Source organism: Leucoraja erinacea, chromosome 10 (genome assembly GCF_028641065.1).
Source record: "Leucoraja erinacea ecotype New England chromosome 10, Leri_hhj_1, whole genome shotgun sequence".
NCBI lineage: Eukaryota > Metazoa > Chordata > Chondrichthyes > Rajiformes > Rajidae > Leucoraja > Leucoraja erinaceus.
This window is the reverse complement of record NC_073386.1, coordinates 55,449,775-55,469,381: the sequence shown is the minus strand read 5'-3', so window position 1 is coordinate 55,469,381 and position 19,607 is coordinate 55,449,775. Positions and strand designations below refer to the sequence as shown.

The window sequence follows — 19,607 nt, the reverse complement described above, 5'->3', positions numbered from 1 at the left end:
TAATTGGTCTTGTTGTGAGCAGTTCTTCAAATAACTTGTTCAAAAAATAAAAATGTCAGTCACAATACAATATGTGCACTGTTTGAAATAAATAGAATAGTTGATGATTTTACGTGTTGGCTAGTGGGGGAGAGTTGGGCCGAAGGGCCTGTTTCCACACTGCATCAATCTATGACTCTAAAATAGGTTGGGTTGGGAACAAACTGTTAAATATTTGTGATTTCTTTCAGCATGCAATGTGCCTACTGGAACTGATAACAACAACTCATAAAGTGAAACAAAACTGATCATTATAGGGTACAGTACACAATATTATATTACACAAAATAAAAGCATTGCCTAAGTAGGTGCTGGTTGAGGCAGATATGATACTGGCATTAAAATACTTTTAGACATGCACATGGATGTGCAGGGAATGGGGAGATATGGACCATGTACAAGCAACTAAAATTAGTTTAGCTTGGCATCATGTCCAGCACAGAAATTGTGGGCCGAAGCGTCTGTTCCTGTTCTATCTCTCCATTATTCTAGTTTAAAGCACCAGCAAACTCTGTATCAAAAGTTTTTTTGGCCTTCCATCACAGCGATGTGATGGATGTTTATGTAAATTATGTTGTGTCTTGGGTCTATTTGTTTGTAATGTATGGCTGCAGAAACGGCATTTCGTTTGGACCTCAAGGGGTCCAAATGACAATTAAATTGAATCTTGAATCTTGAATCTTGTATGGCGAGATCCTCTTTATTGGCTACACCGTCTTCATTTGATCAGGGAACACTGGAGCAACAGTAGAGAATATCTTTGTACGTGAAACTAACTGCATTTGATGACTGCCCTTCTGCACGAGTTGTCGAGAATGAGGTGGACAATCGAGAGCGAAGAGGCTGTCGAGAGCAAGGTTGATCATCGCAAACGAGAAGGGGATCTGCGCTGCCGAGAGCTCCCTGCCGGGGGTGGTCGCATAGATGGAAGGGGGGACCTGGATCGCTTCTGCTAGCAAAAGATAAAACTATGTTGGTGCCAGAAACATGGCGACTCTTGTGTACTGCCTAGTTGGTCTGCTGTATGATTTTACCGTGTTGTATTCAAAACAAAGCATTCACTGCATCTTGATACATGTGACAGTTAGAATCAATGAATCATTCCAGGTTGCAGCTACTCTGGCCAATTGGCACAAGCCCGATAGAAATGGAGTGAAACTTAGGCAGATCTGAAGAAGAAAATGTAAATAGCAAATCAAATGGCATGACCTCTGCATTCTTTTTTCAAGAAAACATTCAACTCACGTGATTCACAGGGGTAGATTTTAAATATTTAAGGTTGCGATGGAGCTCCGACATTTCACTAAACGCTTTGGGTTTCGTTACAGAAATCGTGGATTTGTGAAAACAGAGGAAACGCTGAGATGAATTAACTTTTTTTAAATGCAAAGGATGAACAATAAATGGAGAAATAACAAATGGCAACTGAATTTGTGTGAAATTTAAACTTGCATTTCTGATAACAGACTGGGCGCTAGGTGAATAACAACCCGGTTACAGTGTTTCATTCTTTCTGTTTGATCTCTTGTGTCTCAGCAGTCTCTCTGTATCCATTCTCTAACATGCCCCTAGACTGTTAGCTTTATTAACTAGCAAGTCCTACTGTAATTAGACGACCATTGGATAGTCCTTCAAGCGCTCAATATCTGAAAGAGTCTCCGGTTGGAGCCTTAATCCTGATTTTTTTTTCTCGCAGTTTTCGGGCGATAAGAATTTCTTCGATTTTTCAAACGATTTCCATGATTTGCAAGAGCTTGCGGGACGTTATTCGTGGTACAAGGCAAACACCAGGCAGAGTGCGAACAGCGAATCGTTCTGGAAGCAAAATTCAGCATAGGTGTCGACGGCCGGACTCCACACGGCTCTGCTGGAACACGAGAGACCAGAGGGCCTCGTCGCCCCCAGCACCAAGTAGCACACGATCTTGTACCTCTCGTAACCCAAAGCTTTCACTGCCTTCTTCACACACTCGGCCAGTTCCACGGCCGCCAGCGCAGAGCCCTGGGGCTCATACTTGGCACCGTTCAGCTTGGCCTCCAGCACTGAGCGCATCGCAGCCCGGGCTTCCACCGCCGAGAAGGACCTGGCGGGTCGGGGCTCGTACATGTTCCCAGTGGGACTGGCTAGCCTGGTGCTGCTGGTGCCGGGCTTGGAGCGCTGGCTCTGTACTGTCCGGTGGTCCTGACGCCTCTTCTCCTTGTCCCTCTTGGCCGGCAACCTGCTCTGCTGTCGTTGCATCTCGCTGCCCGCTAGAACCGAACCCCATCCTTTGCGGGGCAGGGCGCTCTGCGTCTTGGCCACACGGAGTTCCTGGAAACTCTTACACTTCTTCAATCTTTCCGTCTCGCCGAAACCGTGGCTTCCCATTGCTCTCTCGAAAAGCAGGCGACCGCGGCGGGGATACAGAGAGAGAGGGAGAGAGAGAGAAAGCACTGAGCAGTTCTCCGACTGGAACGGTGCAAGTCAAATGTCGCTGTGCCCTTAACAGGGGTAGGATTAACCGCGTTGTAAATCTCCACAGAGCCAACCTGGGCGGTCGCAGCAGCAACTGTCCAGTTGATCAGCCTACGCGGAGATTTCCGGGGGTTGACAGGTCTCCAGACTGCAAGGAGGAATCTTCGGATTCCGTCTATAGTTGGAGGGCACACTTGACAGAAACCGATCTCGCGGCCCGAGAACAGCAATGTATTTATTTCAGCAACCCAGCTAGCTCGCTGCTCACACAGTCAACCGTCCAAGTGCCTTAGTCTGACCTTTCCTCTCCAGCCTGAACACTTACTCCATGGATTTTAAACCCTGGTAACGCATGCCAAACTAGTACAGAACTAGTCGACAAACGCGTCCAGGTATCTATAGTATTAATTGTATTATTATGCAGTCCAATGCAGATATAATTGGAATTGTCGAAAATGACAATGGGGAAAGATCTAAGGGGTTGATGCACAGTCTTTTACCCAGAGTAGGGGAATCGAGAACCAGAGGATATTGGTTTAATGTGAAAGGGGAAAGATTTAATAGGAACCCGAGGGGCAACTCTGTTACACAAAGTGTGGCAGGTGTATGGAACGCGTTGCCAGAGGAGGTAGTTGAGGCATGTACTATCACAATGTTTAACAACCATTTAGAACGGTAAATGGATATGATAGGCCTGGAGGGATATGGGCCAAACGCAGGCAGATGGGACTAGTGTAGATGTCGGTCAACGTGGGCAAGTTAGACCGAAGCGCCTGTTTCCACAGTAGTTACTCATGCGTTGTGACTCTCTGAGTCAATGCTGATTTCCTCCTGCACCTTATTCTTTCAAGAGCATAAGCAGTTACCTTTATGTTAACCATTGGATCACTAGTGGTTTTGTTCCGAGGTTTCTATGCAGATGTTGCTCTATAATCACAGCCAATAACAGCTAATGTTCAAGTCAATTGACAATGATAAATTGTAATGTCCGAGTTGGTCCACAAGTAGAGAAATCCTTCAAATATAAACTATTTAACAATATGCATCTCATTTTATCAGCAGACACTTGAGCAACAAGGCAGGCTGAGGTCAATTGCCAAATCTTTTACTTAAAAATGCACAGAGAATTTTCCAACACATTGGTATGTTTCAGTGTGATTTATTTAAGTACATTGAGCTTGTCAAATGTAATTGCTAAATCTTAAATGCTTTAACGCTGCATAAGGTTTTGAACCAAACACTATGGAATCTGTCCTGGTGCAAGAAAATGAAACTCAACGTAATGTTAGATAAACATAAATTTCATTTAGGCTCACTTTTACATCCAGCCAAGTACAATAGTTAGTTATAGCTTTCATTTTTGTTCAACTTGCTTCAATGTTTTTACTTTTTCTTCTTAATAGAAGTATATAGAATTATGAAAGGCATAGAATAGGGTACACTGTCAGAATCGTTTTTCGCCAGGGTGGAAATGTCCAATACTATGAGGTGGGAGTGGGAAAGTTCAATAGAGATGTACGGGGCAAATCTTTTTACACAGAATGGTGGGGCCTGAAAAGCACTGTGGCATTTAAGAGGCTTTTGGATACAGGCATGGATGTGCAGGGAATAGAGGGCTCTGGATCATGTACAAGCAAATGAGATCAGTTTAGCTTGGCATCATGTTTGGCACAAACATTGTGGGCCGAAGGGCCTGTTAATATGCTGTATTGTTCTATGTAACGACCCCCCACCTTCCCTTTCTCCCCCTCTCTCCCTTGTACCCCATCAGGACTACACTCAGTTACTCTGTGTGTCTTTTATTTAAACAAACAGCTGCAGTTCCTTGTTCACCTCTCCGAGAATCCCCTACCAAAAGCTTCCCTACCACAAATGCCAGACTCACTTACCTGAATATTTCTACATCCCTTCTTAAACAAAGGCACCACTTTAGCTACTCTCCAGTCCTTTGGGACCTCGCTGTTTCTAGAGAAGATACAAAGTTCCTCATTGAGGCCCCTCTCCTCAGTAACATGGGATGGATCCTATCAGGTCCTGAGAATTTATACACCTTAATGCTCTTGAAGACCAACACCACCAGGACCTTGATCTCAAACTACCCTAGCATTTTAGTATTCCCTACTCCAATCTCGTTGTTCTCCACGTCCTCTTTATTAACTATACATGTACTGTAGATGCAAAGTATATTTTATTCAAGTCTTATACAAAAGGAATGCTACAAATTGTTTAAGTTCAAGTTTGCGTTTATTGTCACTTAACCAACTAAGGTACAGTGAAATACAGCCATAGTAAGTTGAAAAGAACACAATACACACATAAAATAAAATTTAACATAAACATCCACCACAGTGGAAGGCAACAAAGTTCAGTCATCTTCCTCTTTGTTCACCGTGGTTGTGGCCTTGAACCCTCCGCAGTTCGCCACTGCCGACGGTCCAATGTCCAGGCCCTCTTGTCGGGATGATTGAAACCCGGCGACGGGACAGATTGCAACACTCCGCGGCATGGAGCTCCCGAATCGGCCACTTCTTACCGGAGACCGCAGGCTTCACGGTGTTAAAGTCCACAGGCCCCGTGGTTGGAGCTCTTCTTCTGGTGACCCTCGGCAAAGGATCACCCGTTCCACGATGGCAAGTTCTCACCGCGCCAGCGGCTTGAAGCTCCAGACCGGTCTCCAGGAAAGGCCGCACCAATCCAAGTTGTTAGGGGGGGTGGGCGAATATGCGAAACGGAGAAAATCGCATCTCCGTCGAGGAAAGTGACTGAAAAAAAGTTTCTCTGTATTCCGCCCCCCCTCCCCCCCACATAAACTAACCTAGAAACATTGAAACATACATTAAAGACATACTTAAAATAATAAAAACAGAGAAGGGACGCAATGGGCTGTTGGCGAGGCGGCCATTACGGGCTCCACCCAGAGATTGAAAACATGACAAGTTGAAATAAAATTCAAATGATATATCACAGTAAATGTTTATTGTAACTAACCTTTTGGAGATCAGAATATTATGCACATGATGTTTGTACCTTTTTAAAATTAAAGTTGGAATACAGTGTTTTTCATGTCATCAGAACCAGGAAACAGTCATTAATAAAACTATATTAACCCCCTGATTACCATATACTTCCTTCCTCCTAAACTTTAATACTGCAGAATTATTAGTGTTTGCAACGGTGCAGTTGAATAAGTATCCTATGGTTCTGTATATCTCTAACATTTCATAATTTGTAAAACTGTACAAGGGACAATTTATGCATCCATTATGTAACAGGGATGAGCATATTTTGATAGCTTACAATAGTTTCCAGTGCTCAAGGATCAATTATAGAAGCCACATTAGACAACAATCGTGTTTATATGGGTCATGGCCTTTGCTTATGCATTTAAAACAGATGCTGCAATTGTCAAAGTTCCACAATGACCTATTATTGTTAGAGGGATTTGGGGTGGTATGGAGATGACCTAACAGGTTACTACTTTAACCAGTATTCACGATAAACCTCACCTTTCACCAACTGTATCCCTTCCACCATTTATTATTATTGAAAGAGCTCTAACCTACTGTAACCTCTACAGAATACAATGTGGCTTAAGCACATTACTGTTCAGAATACAAAACATTACAGGGAAGATTACAAGTGCACTTAATTACATGTAAACAACAGCAAATGCCCTTTGCTCGAAGCTGTCTGTCTGTCTTAAGTGCCGTGCATCAATCACCTCCATTTACTTTAAGTCGAGCAGCATGGTTGCGGGATTCTCCAAGTAAAATTTCCAAAGATTTGAAAAACGGGCCATAGTTGCACCATCAATAATCCGGTGATCAGCTGACCAGCTAATATTCATGATTTGAGCCTTGATTATTTCACCATTGTCATTAAATCGGGGGAGAACCTAAAGAGTAATACAGTCAGAAATTAGGGGAAGTCAGTGGGAAAAGTTGAAGAATAATTTTTTTGCAAACTGCAGTTGTGTTAATCCTATCTTACAGCACAGAAAGCAGTCATTTGCCCAACACGCTCATGCCACTCTACACCTATCCACGCTAATCCTATTCTGCTTTACCCCACGACTGATTGCTGTCATGCACTCCTTGGTCGGTTGCCACTTTGCTCTGTCCATCCTTGTTCCTGGTTAACCATACTAGGTCTGCTGGGCCATCACCCGTTCAAGTCTGCCGGATCTTCACTGAATTGGCCAGCCAGATCCTCGCCAAATCATACTGCTCCCTCTGCTCTCCTCTCCTCTCTGCTGCATGTGAGGTTTGCTCTTGCTTCATGCAACCTTTGCAGCCTGTTCATGCTTCACCCCACCTGGTGCACTGACTCATCACCCTGAGCTTCTTCACACACCACTTCCAATCACCTTGTGGCCAATTACTGCTGCGTACTCCTTTGGGGTAGTTGCCCCAATGCTCTGTCCATGCTTGCCTCTGGTTCACCCTACATGCTTCACCCTGCCATCTCCTTTTTATGTCTGCTCGAGCCTGCAATTTCTACACGTTTAATAACACCATTTCCTTACCTGTATCTTTCCAATAGCTCCAATAGCAGCTTCTGGAGGTAATATAACAGGTTTAGCATAGGTGCCACCAATCTGCAAACAGACAAATATCACACAGTAATGATTTAATGTGCATTCAACTAGCTTAATTCAAATAGCTAAATAAAAGAAATGTCACTATCAGTTGGACTGTGTTTTTTGAACTGTTAAAGGACAAAACATGGGCACACACACTTATCCCATTATATAATCATTACGGGCAAGATGAAACACTAGGCACGTGGCTACAGTACCAACAGTAGGACTGCTGTGACACTGTCAACACATTTATATTTAGTTTGTCAGTACCTTAGCCAACATTGTATAAGCCATCATGTGAAACAAGTATGATCAAGCTGGTGGAATCTTGTTTGTTACATTAACTTAATCACCAAAACTACTTTAGGCTGTGCACACCATACACAAGAAGAAGAATTCTGCCTGGTAAATTTCCTATCATTTACCAGGCAGAACAAGTATAAAGCTCTATTTATACTCGGATGGGCCCCAGCTATGCCTGGCTCTTTGTAGGGTACATCGAACAATCCCTGTTCCAGGCAAACACTGGCGCTATCCCCAAACTCTATCTCAGCTACATTGGGCGACAGGGTGACCAAAACTGAATAGCAGGGTGACCAAAACTGAATATAATACTCCAAACATGGCCTCACCAATGTCTTATACAACTGTTGCACCATGTCCCAACTTCTATACTATTCTAAAAGGTGAAGTACAAAGAGATCTGAGGGTCCTTGTTCTTCACTCACTGAAAGTAAGCGTGCAGGTACAGCAGGCAGTGACGAAAGCAAATGGCATATTGGCCTTCATAACAAAAGGAGTTGAGTATAGGAGCAAAGAGGTCCTTCTGCAGTTGTACAGAACCTTAGTGAGACCACACCTGGAGTATTGAGTGCTGTTTTGGTCTCCAAATTTGAGAAGGGCATTCTTGCTATTGAGGGAGTGCAGTGTAGGTTCACCAGGTTAATTCCCGGGATGGCGGGACTGTCATATGTTGATAGAATGGAGCAGCTGGGCTTGTATACTCTGGAATTTAGAGGGATGAGAAGGGATCTTATTGAAACATATAAGATTATTAAGGGATTTGACACGCTAGAGGCAGGAAACATGGTCCCGATGTTGGGGGGGGGGGGGGGGGGGTGTCAGAGTTTAAGTATAAGGGGTAGGCCATTTAGAATGGAGATGAGGAAAAACATTTATACCCAGTGAGTTGTGAGTTGTGGATTTGTGGAATTCTCTGCCTCAGAAGGCAGTGGAGGCCAATTCTCTGGATACTTTCAAGAGAGTTAGATAGTGCTCTTAAAGATAGCAGAGTCAGGGGATATGGTGAGAAGGCAGGAACGGGGTACTGAATGTGGATGATCAGCCATGATCACAGTGAATGGCGATGCTGGCTCGAAGGGCCGAATGGCCTACTCCTGCACCTATTGTCTATTGTCTACTCAATACCAAGATTGATGAAGGCAGGGCAGCGGGAACCACAGTAGTAGGTCAGCAATTGGAAGTAGTGATGGGAACATGGAGGATAGGATCAGTAAGTCTCCAAAGAAGGACAGGCAGGGAGAGGTGAATGAATAGAGTGACGCTGATGGGCCAAAGTGTTTTTATTTCAATGCAAGGAGTATTGTGGGGAAACCCGATGAACTCAAAGCCTGAATCATTGCTTTGGACTATAATGTTGAGACATTGCGGAAACATGGTTGCAGGAGGGAAATGGCTGGCAGCTCAACTTTTCAGGGTTTCAATGTTTCAGGTGTGAAAGAAAGGAAGGGGAAAGTATTGGAGGTGTTGCTTCATCAATCAGGAAGCGTCATAGCGGCACTGAGACTTCAATTACAAATTAGAACAATTATGGATTTGCTTTTTCAAATAATGCAGCAGCTAGCTTTTGCACCTCTCCCTTTGAAGTGGCATCTCACTTCCACATTAATATTGTGTGAAATATTCTCTACAATTGATAGAATGGTACTCAGCACTTGAATGATTCCTTATTTATACTAGAAATCAAAGGTCCAATTTTTGCTTTGTACATAGATGATGCAACAACCAAGTCCTGACAGAGACAACCCTGCTGAGAATAAAGCCCCTGTCCAACGATGCAAGCTTATCCAAGAGCTCTCCCGAGTTCAAAAAAAAAAAAATCAAACTCGTGGTAAGTTCATCACGAGTATTTGTTTACTCTTGGACATTTTTCACAGTGTTGGAAAAACTTCACGAGTTACCGCGTTTCCCGAGTACCTGCCGTTAGCATTACGAGCCACTATGAGATATCCACGAGCTCCTACGTACCCGCTACGTACATTCTCCGAGTTCGAATCACGGGAGAACTCTTGAATTACCTGGTACAGTGGGACAGGGCCTTAAATCTTTCGAAGATGCAAAAGACACAACCAAGAAGAAATGTGGGCTCTAGTATGTACCAGAATAATGCCTAATTTTGATACTTCCAGTATTAAGGAACTGCAATCTGGCCAAACTTGTGGATATAAAAAAGAAAAGCAAAAGAGGTACACAGGTGTTGTAACTACACTTTACTGACCGTGCCAATGTTGGAAAGAGTGAACGTCCCTCCACTTAGATCGTTCGTCCCCAGTTGATTCGCCAAGCCCAGAGTAAGCAGCCGGTTTATTTCTGCTGCAATCTCAAAGACACTAAGTATCTGTACATTCTTAACTACTGGAACAATCAGACCTTGTTGTGTATCCATAGCGATGCCAATGTTATGGGAAGACTGTCACGAAAGAGAAAAAAAAAACAAACTAGGATCATTCTTTTAAACATGATATAGAGTAATGACATAATGCACTCAGTATATTTTCTTTATCATTGGCAATAATTTGCTGTTCATTTCCTTCTAGATACTGGTGGTGAAGAAAAAAGCTATTTCAAATTAATGGTAAGTAACATAGCTGAATGAAAATCTATTATTAATGAAACAAGTTTTCCTCTGCCAAAACCTTGTCAGATAAATGTATAAACTCCGAAACAAAATGTATGAATTATATTCCATCTTAATCTGTAGAAAAGGTTCTATGGATAGTGAGAAACTGTAATTTTTTTTAAAGTCAGAAGACATTAAAAGTACTTAATGTGCAAGACTGGGATTCTATCGTAAATCTGTGCGCATTAAACAGCACTTAATGCATTTTAAACGATATAACGTTCTGTCTTCAAAATGGTTGAACGCAATTAGTTGTACTATTTTAATGAGATTTCAAGATATCTGTACACACATTAATTCTCAAGGATACATGGTTGGTCAGGTAATAGCAGCCGGCCATTGGCAATAGCCAAATAAGGTAGCCATGGATACAAAGCTATTCTAAACTTGTTTAATCATTAACTTTAAAGAAAGTACACCGGCAGTACTTGGTTAGATTAATTATTCATGGCATAAGTAATCTGATTCAAACATTACAGTTGCAATGTGTTCTTCTCTGCAAATGCTACGTCTCAGTAAAGATCAAGAGTGTTTTATTGTCATTTGTCCCAAAACGGAACAATGAAATTCTTACTTGCAGTAGCAAAACAGAAATGTAAGCATAATACTCTGTAAAACCCATCGCAAACAATAAAAAATGTTCAACATCTATATATAAAATAACAAACAGAAAAATAAAGACAATAATAATGCAAAAATAATGAGCCCAAGTCTATATAGTCTAAAAAGCTTGGAGCCTATTTGGAGGTTGAAGTGTTTAAAAGCCTCTTGATTGGAAAAAAAGCTGCTCCTGAACCTGGACGTGATAGTTTTCAGGCTCCTATACCTTCACCTCGATGGCAGAAGTGGACTGAGAGAGTGACCACTGTAGTGTGGGTCTCTGTTGATGCCGTCTGCCTTTTTAAGGCAGCTACTCTTGGAGATCCCTTCAATGGCGGGGAGGTCAGTACCTGTGATGGACCAGGCAATGTTCACCACCTTTTGCAATCTTCTTCATTCCTGGGCGTTTGAGTTGCAAACCAGGCCGTGATCCAATATGCTCTCTACTGTACACCTGTAGAAGTTCAAGAGGGTATTCATTGACATACCAAATCTCCTCAATCTTTTAAGGAAGTAGAGGTGCTGATGGGCTTTCTTTATGATTGAATCAATGTGCTCGGTCCGGTTCGGATCTTCAGAAATGTACACCCAGGAATTTGAAGCCTTTCACTCTCTCCACCACCATCCTGTCGATGACGACAGGTTTGTGGATCCTCATTCTTCCTCGTCCAAAGTGCACGATCAATTCCTTGGTCTTACTAATGTTGAGAGCAAGGTTGTTGTTCTGGCATCATTTGATCAGTCGATCGATCTCCCTCCAATACTCAGACTCATCATCATCTTATTATACGTCCAACAACAGTGGGGTCTTCGGCAAACTTGAAGATGGAGTTCGAACTGTGTCTAGCTACACAATCACGAGCATAGAGTGAGTAGAGCTGGAGGTGGAGCACGCCCGTGCTAATGGTTATCGAGGAGGAAGTGTTTGCTGCCAATTCATACAGACGTTGGTCTGTTGAGAAGGACATCAAGGATCCAGTTGCAGAAAGATGCGCAGAGCCCCTGTTCCGAAAGATCAAGATGTCCATGCAAATTTAAAAAAATCTGCCACCCCAACCACCATCCGACATTCAGCCTTATCTTCTTTATATCTCTATTTGTAAGTACTGGTTGCACAAGGCTGCAATTCTCACTGTGTGCTTAGAAATCAATCTGTAATTTAATTCAACAGATTTTGTTGCAAATAAATCATCTGATCAAAACACATTAACTTAGCTGACGGAATATACAACAGTACATCAGAGGTACAGGCCCTTCAGCCATAATGTCTGGCCAAGCATGATGCCAGTATGCTCAGATATAATCGCAATACGGCTAACATTTATATATTGAAGATTTTTTATGATCTGTGTTCCCCAGAAAATAACGCTGTTGACATTTATTTATTAACCTCATATAATGCAGTTATACCTTATATGTTATAAACTGGCAGTCCTCATCCAATGAAGCGTTTAGGATAGGATATTGTAGCAATCCCAAAGATGCTGCCTGTTGGAATAAAGCACACAGAATTTTCAATTCTTCAATTTTACAGGTCAATTTTTGATTTTATAAAGACTATTGAAATTACGAAGTTCCCAAGATTCCTCTGCAAATTTTCATTTTTGGACTTTATATTCTATAAGAAAATTCTGGAATCTCGTCTGTCACTGGATGGATTCATAGTTTCATGTAGTTGGACTAAAATAATACGTTGATGCAGATGATGCAAGGTTCAGTAATAATTTATAATTTCCTGATAAAAATAACTTGAATATATGCTGCAGAAACATTTTTAATTTATCTTTGCTATTACAATATGTTTGCTGAAACTGGCCATTATCGGGTGAAATTATTGAATTAAACAATATTTTAAGTTAAGGACATTCTATTCACCAGAAAATAAGTAACACCTCAAGCATATTGCAGATAACAAGACGTCAGTAAGAGCATTGACTGTTTGATTCACAGATCAAAACTTTCAGGCATCAGAAAAAAGTTACAAAGTTTAGGTACAGTCTCATCCCTGAGAAACTAATGGTAATGTTTCACAGTGGATTGAAACATAGATAAGAGACAAGAGAGCACAAGAGCTTCCTCTAATTTCTATAGAGGTTTTTAAACAAGCAATCAATGGAACTCGATTTTGATCAAATTGTTGTTTTTCCTCACCTTCAAAAAGAATGGCATGAAAGATAGTTTGATCCCTCTATCAGCTGTCACAACCTTCAAGTCGTTTCGTAATTTTACAAGGCAAGTTAAATCTACTTCATCGCAGTAACCAAAATGAGGAATTTTAAGTGCGACAGACATGGTCTTTACCATAGCCTTCTGTATCCCTGTGATGAAAGAAAACAAACATTCAAAGTGTCGGCTTGGTGTTTAATTTAGAAAGTTCTGCATACACCATGAATATGAGACAATATTCAATGATTTTTACTTCCATGTGCTCACCGTTTCTAAACAATCCTAATTTAACTCGAAAATACAAATTTTCTGAGCTGTTATCCACTTAAATTTGGTGACTGCAGTAAAACAAAACCTTTGAAAATCATTTACAAATTTTATAATTCCAGCTTTTCCATTTACATCATACGGACTAGTATCGGGAGCAGAGTTTCAGACTTTTGGTCCTTAGGGATCTTTTCTGGTGCAGAGATGACCTGTACAAGACGGGGGCCGTGGAATGTTTTTGGGGCTGAGCGATCACCGATCACCTGCCTCGGGGGGAGGGTGGCACATTTATTATTTTTTGTTGTTGCTCGACCTCCAAAAACTGGGGGATAATACAGGCCCCCCCCCCCCCCCCCCGGTTCCGCAGCCCATGCAAGAGGGATGGGTTGCATCTGAATTGGAGGTGAATCAATATCCTTGTCGGATGATTCACAGGCGCCACTTGGGAATGTTTAACTTAGAGCAGTAAGCGGATTGCACTCAGGTGTGAAATGTTGCACTTTGGGGAGTCGAATGCAAGGGGAAAGTGTGCAATTAATGGCAAGACGCTTAATAGCATTAATATAGAGAGTGATCTTGGGATCCAAGTGCATAGCTACATGAAAGTAGCAACACCATAGAGTCATGCATTGTGGCCCAACTTGCCCACATCGCCCAACATAACCCACCTCTCCTAGTCCCACCTGCCTGCGTTTGGCCCATATCACTCTAAACTTGTCCTATCCATGTATTCTGTGCATCTACCCGATCTATTCCTCTCATGATTTTGAACATCTCCATAAAATCACCCCTCAACCTCCTGGTAGAATGGTGAAGAAGGCGTAAAGAATGCTTGCCCTCATTGGTCGGTGCATTAAGTAGAAGAGTTAGGAAGTCGTAGGTTGGGGGACAACTAGACAGAAACATATAAAATTATAAGAGGCACAGATAGGCTTAACATTAAGAAGCATGGTGGAGTACGTATCCCAATCTGCATCAATGGTGCCAGAGTTGAAATGGTCAAGAGCTTCAGGTTCCTTGGAGAAACCATTACCATTGATCTGGTGTAGACCAACCACATTGAAACGACAGCCAAAGCAAGAGGGCATACCAACGTCTCTTCTTCAAGAGACTGAGGAAATTTGGCATGTTTCCAATGACGCTTATAAACTTCTGCAGATGCACCACTGTTGGGTTGCATCACAGCTTGGTTTGGTAACAGCTCTGCCCAAGACCGGAAGAAATTGCAGAGAGTCGTGGCTATAGTCTTGTCCATCACTCAGACTAGGCCGCCCACCATTGACTCCATCTACACTTTACACCATCTCTGGAATGCAGCCGACATAATTAAAAAAACCTGTCCTGCTCTGGTCAATTCTTCTTCTCCCCACTTCCATCACGTTGAAATCTTGCACCATGAGATTCAGTAACAGATTCTTTCCCTCTCATCAGGCTTCTGGATGGTCCTTCCATAAGCTAGGATACAGTCCATTTCTCCCCTAACTTGTAGGATCTTGTCTCTGGAAATGTTACTCTACAATACTGAGAACTATATTCTGCACTCTGCATCTTTCCCTTCGGTGTATCTATTGTACTGGAACTTGGCTTGATTGTGTTTATGTGTAGTATTACTTTATTTGATTGGAGAGCATGCCATACAAAGCACATCACTATACCTCGGTATGCGTGATAATACTAAACCTAAAGACATGCAGAAACTTTCTCCCAGGGTGGAAATGTCAGGTACCAGAGGACATAGCTTTAAGGTGAAAGGAGCAAAGTTTAAAGACGTGCATGGCAAGTTTTTTTTTGCACAGAGGCCAATGAGTGCCTTGAACATACTCTCAGGGATGGTGGAGGAGGTAGATGGGATAGTGGCAATTAGAGGCTTTTAGATAGGCACATGGATATTCAGGGACCGGATCACGTGCAGGCAGTCAAGAGGAGTTCAGCTTGGCATCATGTGCGGCACAGACATGGTGGGCCGAAGGGCCTGTTTCTATGCTGTACTTTTCGATGTTCAAGGGGATAGAGCTACAAAATGAGAGTCCAGTTATTACAACTGAGGTACACAGTAATTTCTTCTAGCAGACAGATTGTTAGATATATTTAAGGTGGAGATAGATAAATATTTGAAAAATCAAGGAAATTGGCACAGAAGAATTGAGGCTAGCATAGATCAGCGATGATCATTGTGGAGGGAAGGGCAGGCTTGAGGGGCTTACTTCTGCTATTTTCTTGTGTACCTCAAAGGGAGCAGAAACGTTCCAGGAATGCTTTTGTGAAGATTCATAAATCCCCACATGTGAAACTGAGAGAACCATTTTGTGGAAGTGAGCCCATATTCCAATGTTGCTTAACGTACAAAATTCAAAATATGGAATATTCAAAACGACTTTACCTTTAACGGCCTCGGTTCTATCTTTTCCCGTATATTGTATTATTGGAGTTATTGGCTTAGGTAGAAACGGTGCCCCTTTAGGTTTAGTTGAAACTAGTTCTGGAGGAGGTGGAACAATCTCAGGTGAAGGTGGTAAAATGGCACCAGTTTGCTTCGCCAAGTAGTTCAATATATCTTCCTTCAGAATTCTTCCATCTTTTCCAGTTCCCACTACTTCACTAAGTTTAATCTGAAATAAAGAACACTCTGCTTTAGAAATTAAGTTGCATTAAAGTTAGAATCAGTAGTACTCCAAAAGGTTCTGACACTGGGGAAACTAATTTGATCTCCAATTCCTTTCCCTGAAATATATTTCAGCATAAGAAATACTGAAGCTAAATTACACGTGAATGTTCACAAGATTGTTTTCATGAATCTTGCTAAAGTTGAAGAAGCACCGGTAACTTTGCCGCAGCCTAACATTCAAACTTCTTTGATGCGACTGTGCACTAGACAAGAGTTATCTGTCAACGCATACAGTGCCCTCCATAATGTTTGGGACAAAGACCCATCATTTATTTATTTGCCTCTGTACTCCACAATTTGAAATTTGTAATAGAAAAAAATCACATGTATTAAAGGGATTTTTATACATTTTGGTTTCACCATGTAGAAATTACTGCTGTGTTTATACATAGTCCCCCCATTTCCTTAATACAGATAAAGAGAGCTCTCAGCACCTAGTCTTTCCTCCAGTCTTTCCATCACCTTTGGAAACTTTTATTGCTGTTTATCAACATGAGGACCAAAGTTGTGCCAATGAAAGTCAAAGAAGCCACTATGGGACTGAGAAACAAGAATAAAACTGTTAGAGACATCAGCCAGACCTTAGGCTTACCAAAATCAACTGTTTGGAACATCATGAAGAAGAAAGAGAGCACTGGTGAGCTTACTAACCGCAAAAGGGCTGTCAGGCCAAGGAAAACCTCCACAACTGACGACAGAAGAATTCTCTCTATAATAAAGAAAAATTCCCAAACACTTGTCCGACAGATCAGAAACACTCTTCAGGGGTGGATTTGTCAATGACCACTGTCCGCAGAAGACTTCATGAACAGAAATACAGAGGCTACACTGCAAGATGCAAACCACTGGTTAGCTGCAAAAATAGGCTGATAAGGTTACAGTTTGTCAAGAAGTACTTAAAAGAGCAACCACAGTTCTGGAAAAAGATCTTGTGGACAGATGAGATGAAGATTAACATATCAGAGTGATGGCAAGAGCAAAGTATGGATGAGAGAAGGAACTGCCCAAGATCCAAAGCATACCACCTCATCTGTGAAACACAGTGGTGGGGGTGTTATGGCCTGGGCATGTATGGCTGCTGACGGTACTGGCTCACTTATCTTCATTGATGAAACTACTGCTGATGTTAGTAGCATAATGAATTCTGAAGTGTATAGACACATCCTATCTGCTCAAATTCAAACAAATGCCTCGAAACTCATTGGCCGGCGGTTCATTCTACAGCAAGACAACGATCCCAAACATACTGCTAAAGCAGCAAAGGAGATTTTCAAAGCTAGAAAAATGGTAAATTATTGAGTGGCCAAGCCAATCACCTCATCTGAACCCAATTGAGCATGCCTTTTATATGCTGAAGAGAAAACTGAAGGGGACTTGCCCCCAAAACAAGCATAAGCTAAAGATGTCTACAATACAGGCCTGGCAGAGTATCACCAGAGAAGACACCCAGCAACTGGTGATATCCATGAATCACAGACTTCAAGCAGTCATTGCATGCAAAGGATATGCAACAAAATACTAAACATGACTACTTTCATTTACATTACATTGCTGTGTCCCAAACATTATGGTGCCCTGAAATGGGGGGACTATGTATAAACACAGCTGTAATGTCTATATCGTGAAACCAAAATACATTTGATTAAAATCTGACAATGTGCACTTTAACCACATGTGATTTTTTTCTATTACAAATCTCAAATTGTGGAGTACAGAGGCAAATAAATAGATGATGGGTCTTTGTCCCAAACATTATGGAGGGCACTGTAAAGCTGGAGTAACTCAGCGGAACTTAAGGATAAAGGGGAAATCCTTTAAAACCGAGATGAGAAGAACTTTTTTCACGCAGAGAGTGGTGAATCACTGGAACTCTCTGCCACAGAGGGTAGTTGAGGCCAGTTCATTGGCTATATTTAAGAGGGAGTTAGATGTGGCCCTTGTGGCTAAGGGGATCAGGGGGTATGGAGAGAAGGCAGGTACGGGATACTGAGTTGGATGATCAGCCATGATCATATTGAATGGCGGTGCAGGCTCGAAGGGCCGAATGGCCTACTCCTGCACCTAATTTCTATGTTTCTATGTTTCTCTATGTTTCTATCAGACAGCATCTCTGGAGAAAGGGAATAGCTTTTTGTGTCTCTCTTTGGTTTATACCAGCGTCTGCAGTTCCTTCCTATACAAGAGTCATCTATGATAAATCTCTATAGTGTTTGGCTTCTATACAAGAAGACAGAGATTGAGTGGCAAGGTTGTTTATCATTTAATCTCTTAGTCCCCAAGCAGTTGCATTCTGTCCTTCGCATCTCCAACTAAATTAAAACATTCTTTAGGAAATGGTTAAAAGGTAAAAACAGAGTCGTGCAATATCTGATGTGCAAATGCCCAGGTCACCTTTTTCATCAATGATGGTGACCATTAATCGCATTGGGAAGAAATACTGTTTGCTACCCTCTCTGTAAAATGAAAACATGTAATATACAGGCTAGCAGTAGTGCAGAAATCCAACTAGGTCTATCATTTTCAATGAAATCCAATGAGGTCTATGATTTTCCAAAACATAACCAGATGTTTTGATACAAGCAATTCACTGTATCCTTGTATGAAATTTATTTTTCACAATATGAACTTCACAATATAACTTTTTCTCTGATAGTAAATGAGATAATAAAAGAGACCTGCCACGATATAACACGTATACAAACAAAAACAATCTAATTGTCATGTTGGCAGCTGAAAATTAAAAAGAGAAAAAAAGTGCAACTGCGTCACTAGAAACTACTTCAATGAAAAGGAGAAAAAATAGTTCAAATATGAAATTTAAGTTTGAAACATTTTGGAAATGCACAGACAGGACACCTGTGAACGGAAAAAAATCTTTGACACTGAAGGAGTGTACACATCATCTGAATTGAAGAATCCAGAGTTGCAAAGTTAGTCAGAGACTATCCCGTTTACAATTCCAGTATTTTCTGTTCTTGCTATTCTGGTGAAACTAGACCGAGTATTTTATAGCTGCTAAAATGCAGTTGAAATTACAATGAAACACCAAGCATCTGTCGCCATTCAACGGAAGCTGAATGAAGCCAAGAGATTTAGTAGCGTTGAGAGCTATACACGAACAATGACATCCTGTAAATCACCTCAATTACAGTACACACAAAAAATCAGATACTATTTAAGTAAGAACACGAACAGCATTGTTTGGATCTGTTCTACGTGCAGTATCTTCTCAAACAGTTACAACACAAGTATTTAAATACCTTTCCGTGTCCATGGCAACATTTGCATAAAACTCATGGATTTCTGCAGGGTCATTTTTCTCTTGCAGCCGAGGAGTATTAACCGCAAATAACATTGTATACATAAATTACAACATTAAACCAAAAACTCTTATTTTTGTTATTTTACTGGAAAAGGTTTTGAAACAAATCTGCCTTATAATTCTAACGGCAGAAGTGAATAATGTGAGATAAACATGTACCTACTCATGAACAGAGCATATCGTAACTTACATTGTTCTCCATAGCGAGCCGGCGCACAGCAGGCGTTGCTAGTATTTTCTGCCCTTTTATCTCTTGGTGAGTATGTTCCTCATTCAACACTGCAGGTGCTTCCACAACATCTTGCTCTGGAACAACAGCTATGACACAAGCAAAGGGAAGTTGATCATTTTTGCTGCTGCTATGCTAAATTTCAGAAAAATAATGTTAAGATTTCTTGCCCTTTTATGATTTGATCCTACCTGAGCCTTTCCAAATTGCATTGTTTTAAAATACTTCTCACTTCGCTGTGCAAATACTGGGCCTGATTTTACAATTGTAGATAGCAACGGCAAAGCTATATTATTACATCGGGAAGATGGCAGACACTTCATAAGTTTCATTGGTTACTTGGTCTGCCGTACAAAATTATTA

The 19,607-nt window shown here is 41.5% G+C and overlaps 2 protein-coding genes across 2 annotated transcripts in view; both read right to left on the bottom strand.

Moving 5' to 3' along the window:
* On the bottom strand, positions 1 to 2,535 carry LOC129701243 (dynein light chain Tctex-type protein 2B). Its single transcript, XM_055642377.1, has one exon. The coding sequence runs from the start codon at positions 2,404 to 2,406 to the stop codon at positions 1,804 to 1,806; it is 603 nt and encodes a 200-aa protein (XP_055498352.1). The 5' UTR covers positions 2,407 to 2,535; the 3' UTR covers positions 1 to 1,803.
* Positions 2,536 to 5,452: 2,917 nt separating this feature from the next.
* The window catches only part of dbt (dihydrolipoamide branched chain transacylase E2), a 34,270-nt gene continuing 20,115 nt past the window's right edge, over positions 5,453 to 19,607 (bottom strand). The window contains exons 5-11 of the mRNA XM_055642368.1: positions 19,206 to 19,333; positions 15,409 to 15,637; positions 12,747 to 12,913; positions 12,006 to 12,083; positions 9,594 to 9,785; positions 7,019 to 7,090; positions 5,453 to 6,388 (exon numbers count right to left, since the gene is read on the bottom strand). Coding sequence (XP_055498343.1) covers positions 6,221 to 6,388; positions 7,019 to 7,090; positions 9,594 to 9,785; positions 12,006 to 12,083; positions 12,747 to 12,913; positions 15,409 to 15,637; positions 19,206 to 19,333 — 1,034 coding nt within the window. The 3' untranslated portion in view covers positions 5,453 to 6,220. The remainder of the gene's footprint in view (positions 6,389 to 7,018; positions 7,091 to 9,593; positions 9,786 to 12,005; positions 12,084 to 12,746; positions 12,914 to 15,408; positions 15,638 to 19,205; positions 19,334 to 19,607) is intronic.

Coding starts and splice junctions, on each gene's coding strand:
- LOC129701243 (XM_055642377.1), bottom strand. CDS start 2,406: ATGGGAAGCCACGGTTTCGGCGAGACGGAAAGATTGAAGAAGTGTAAG.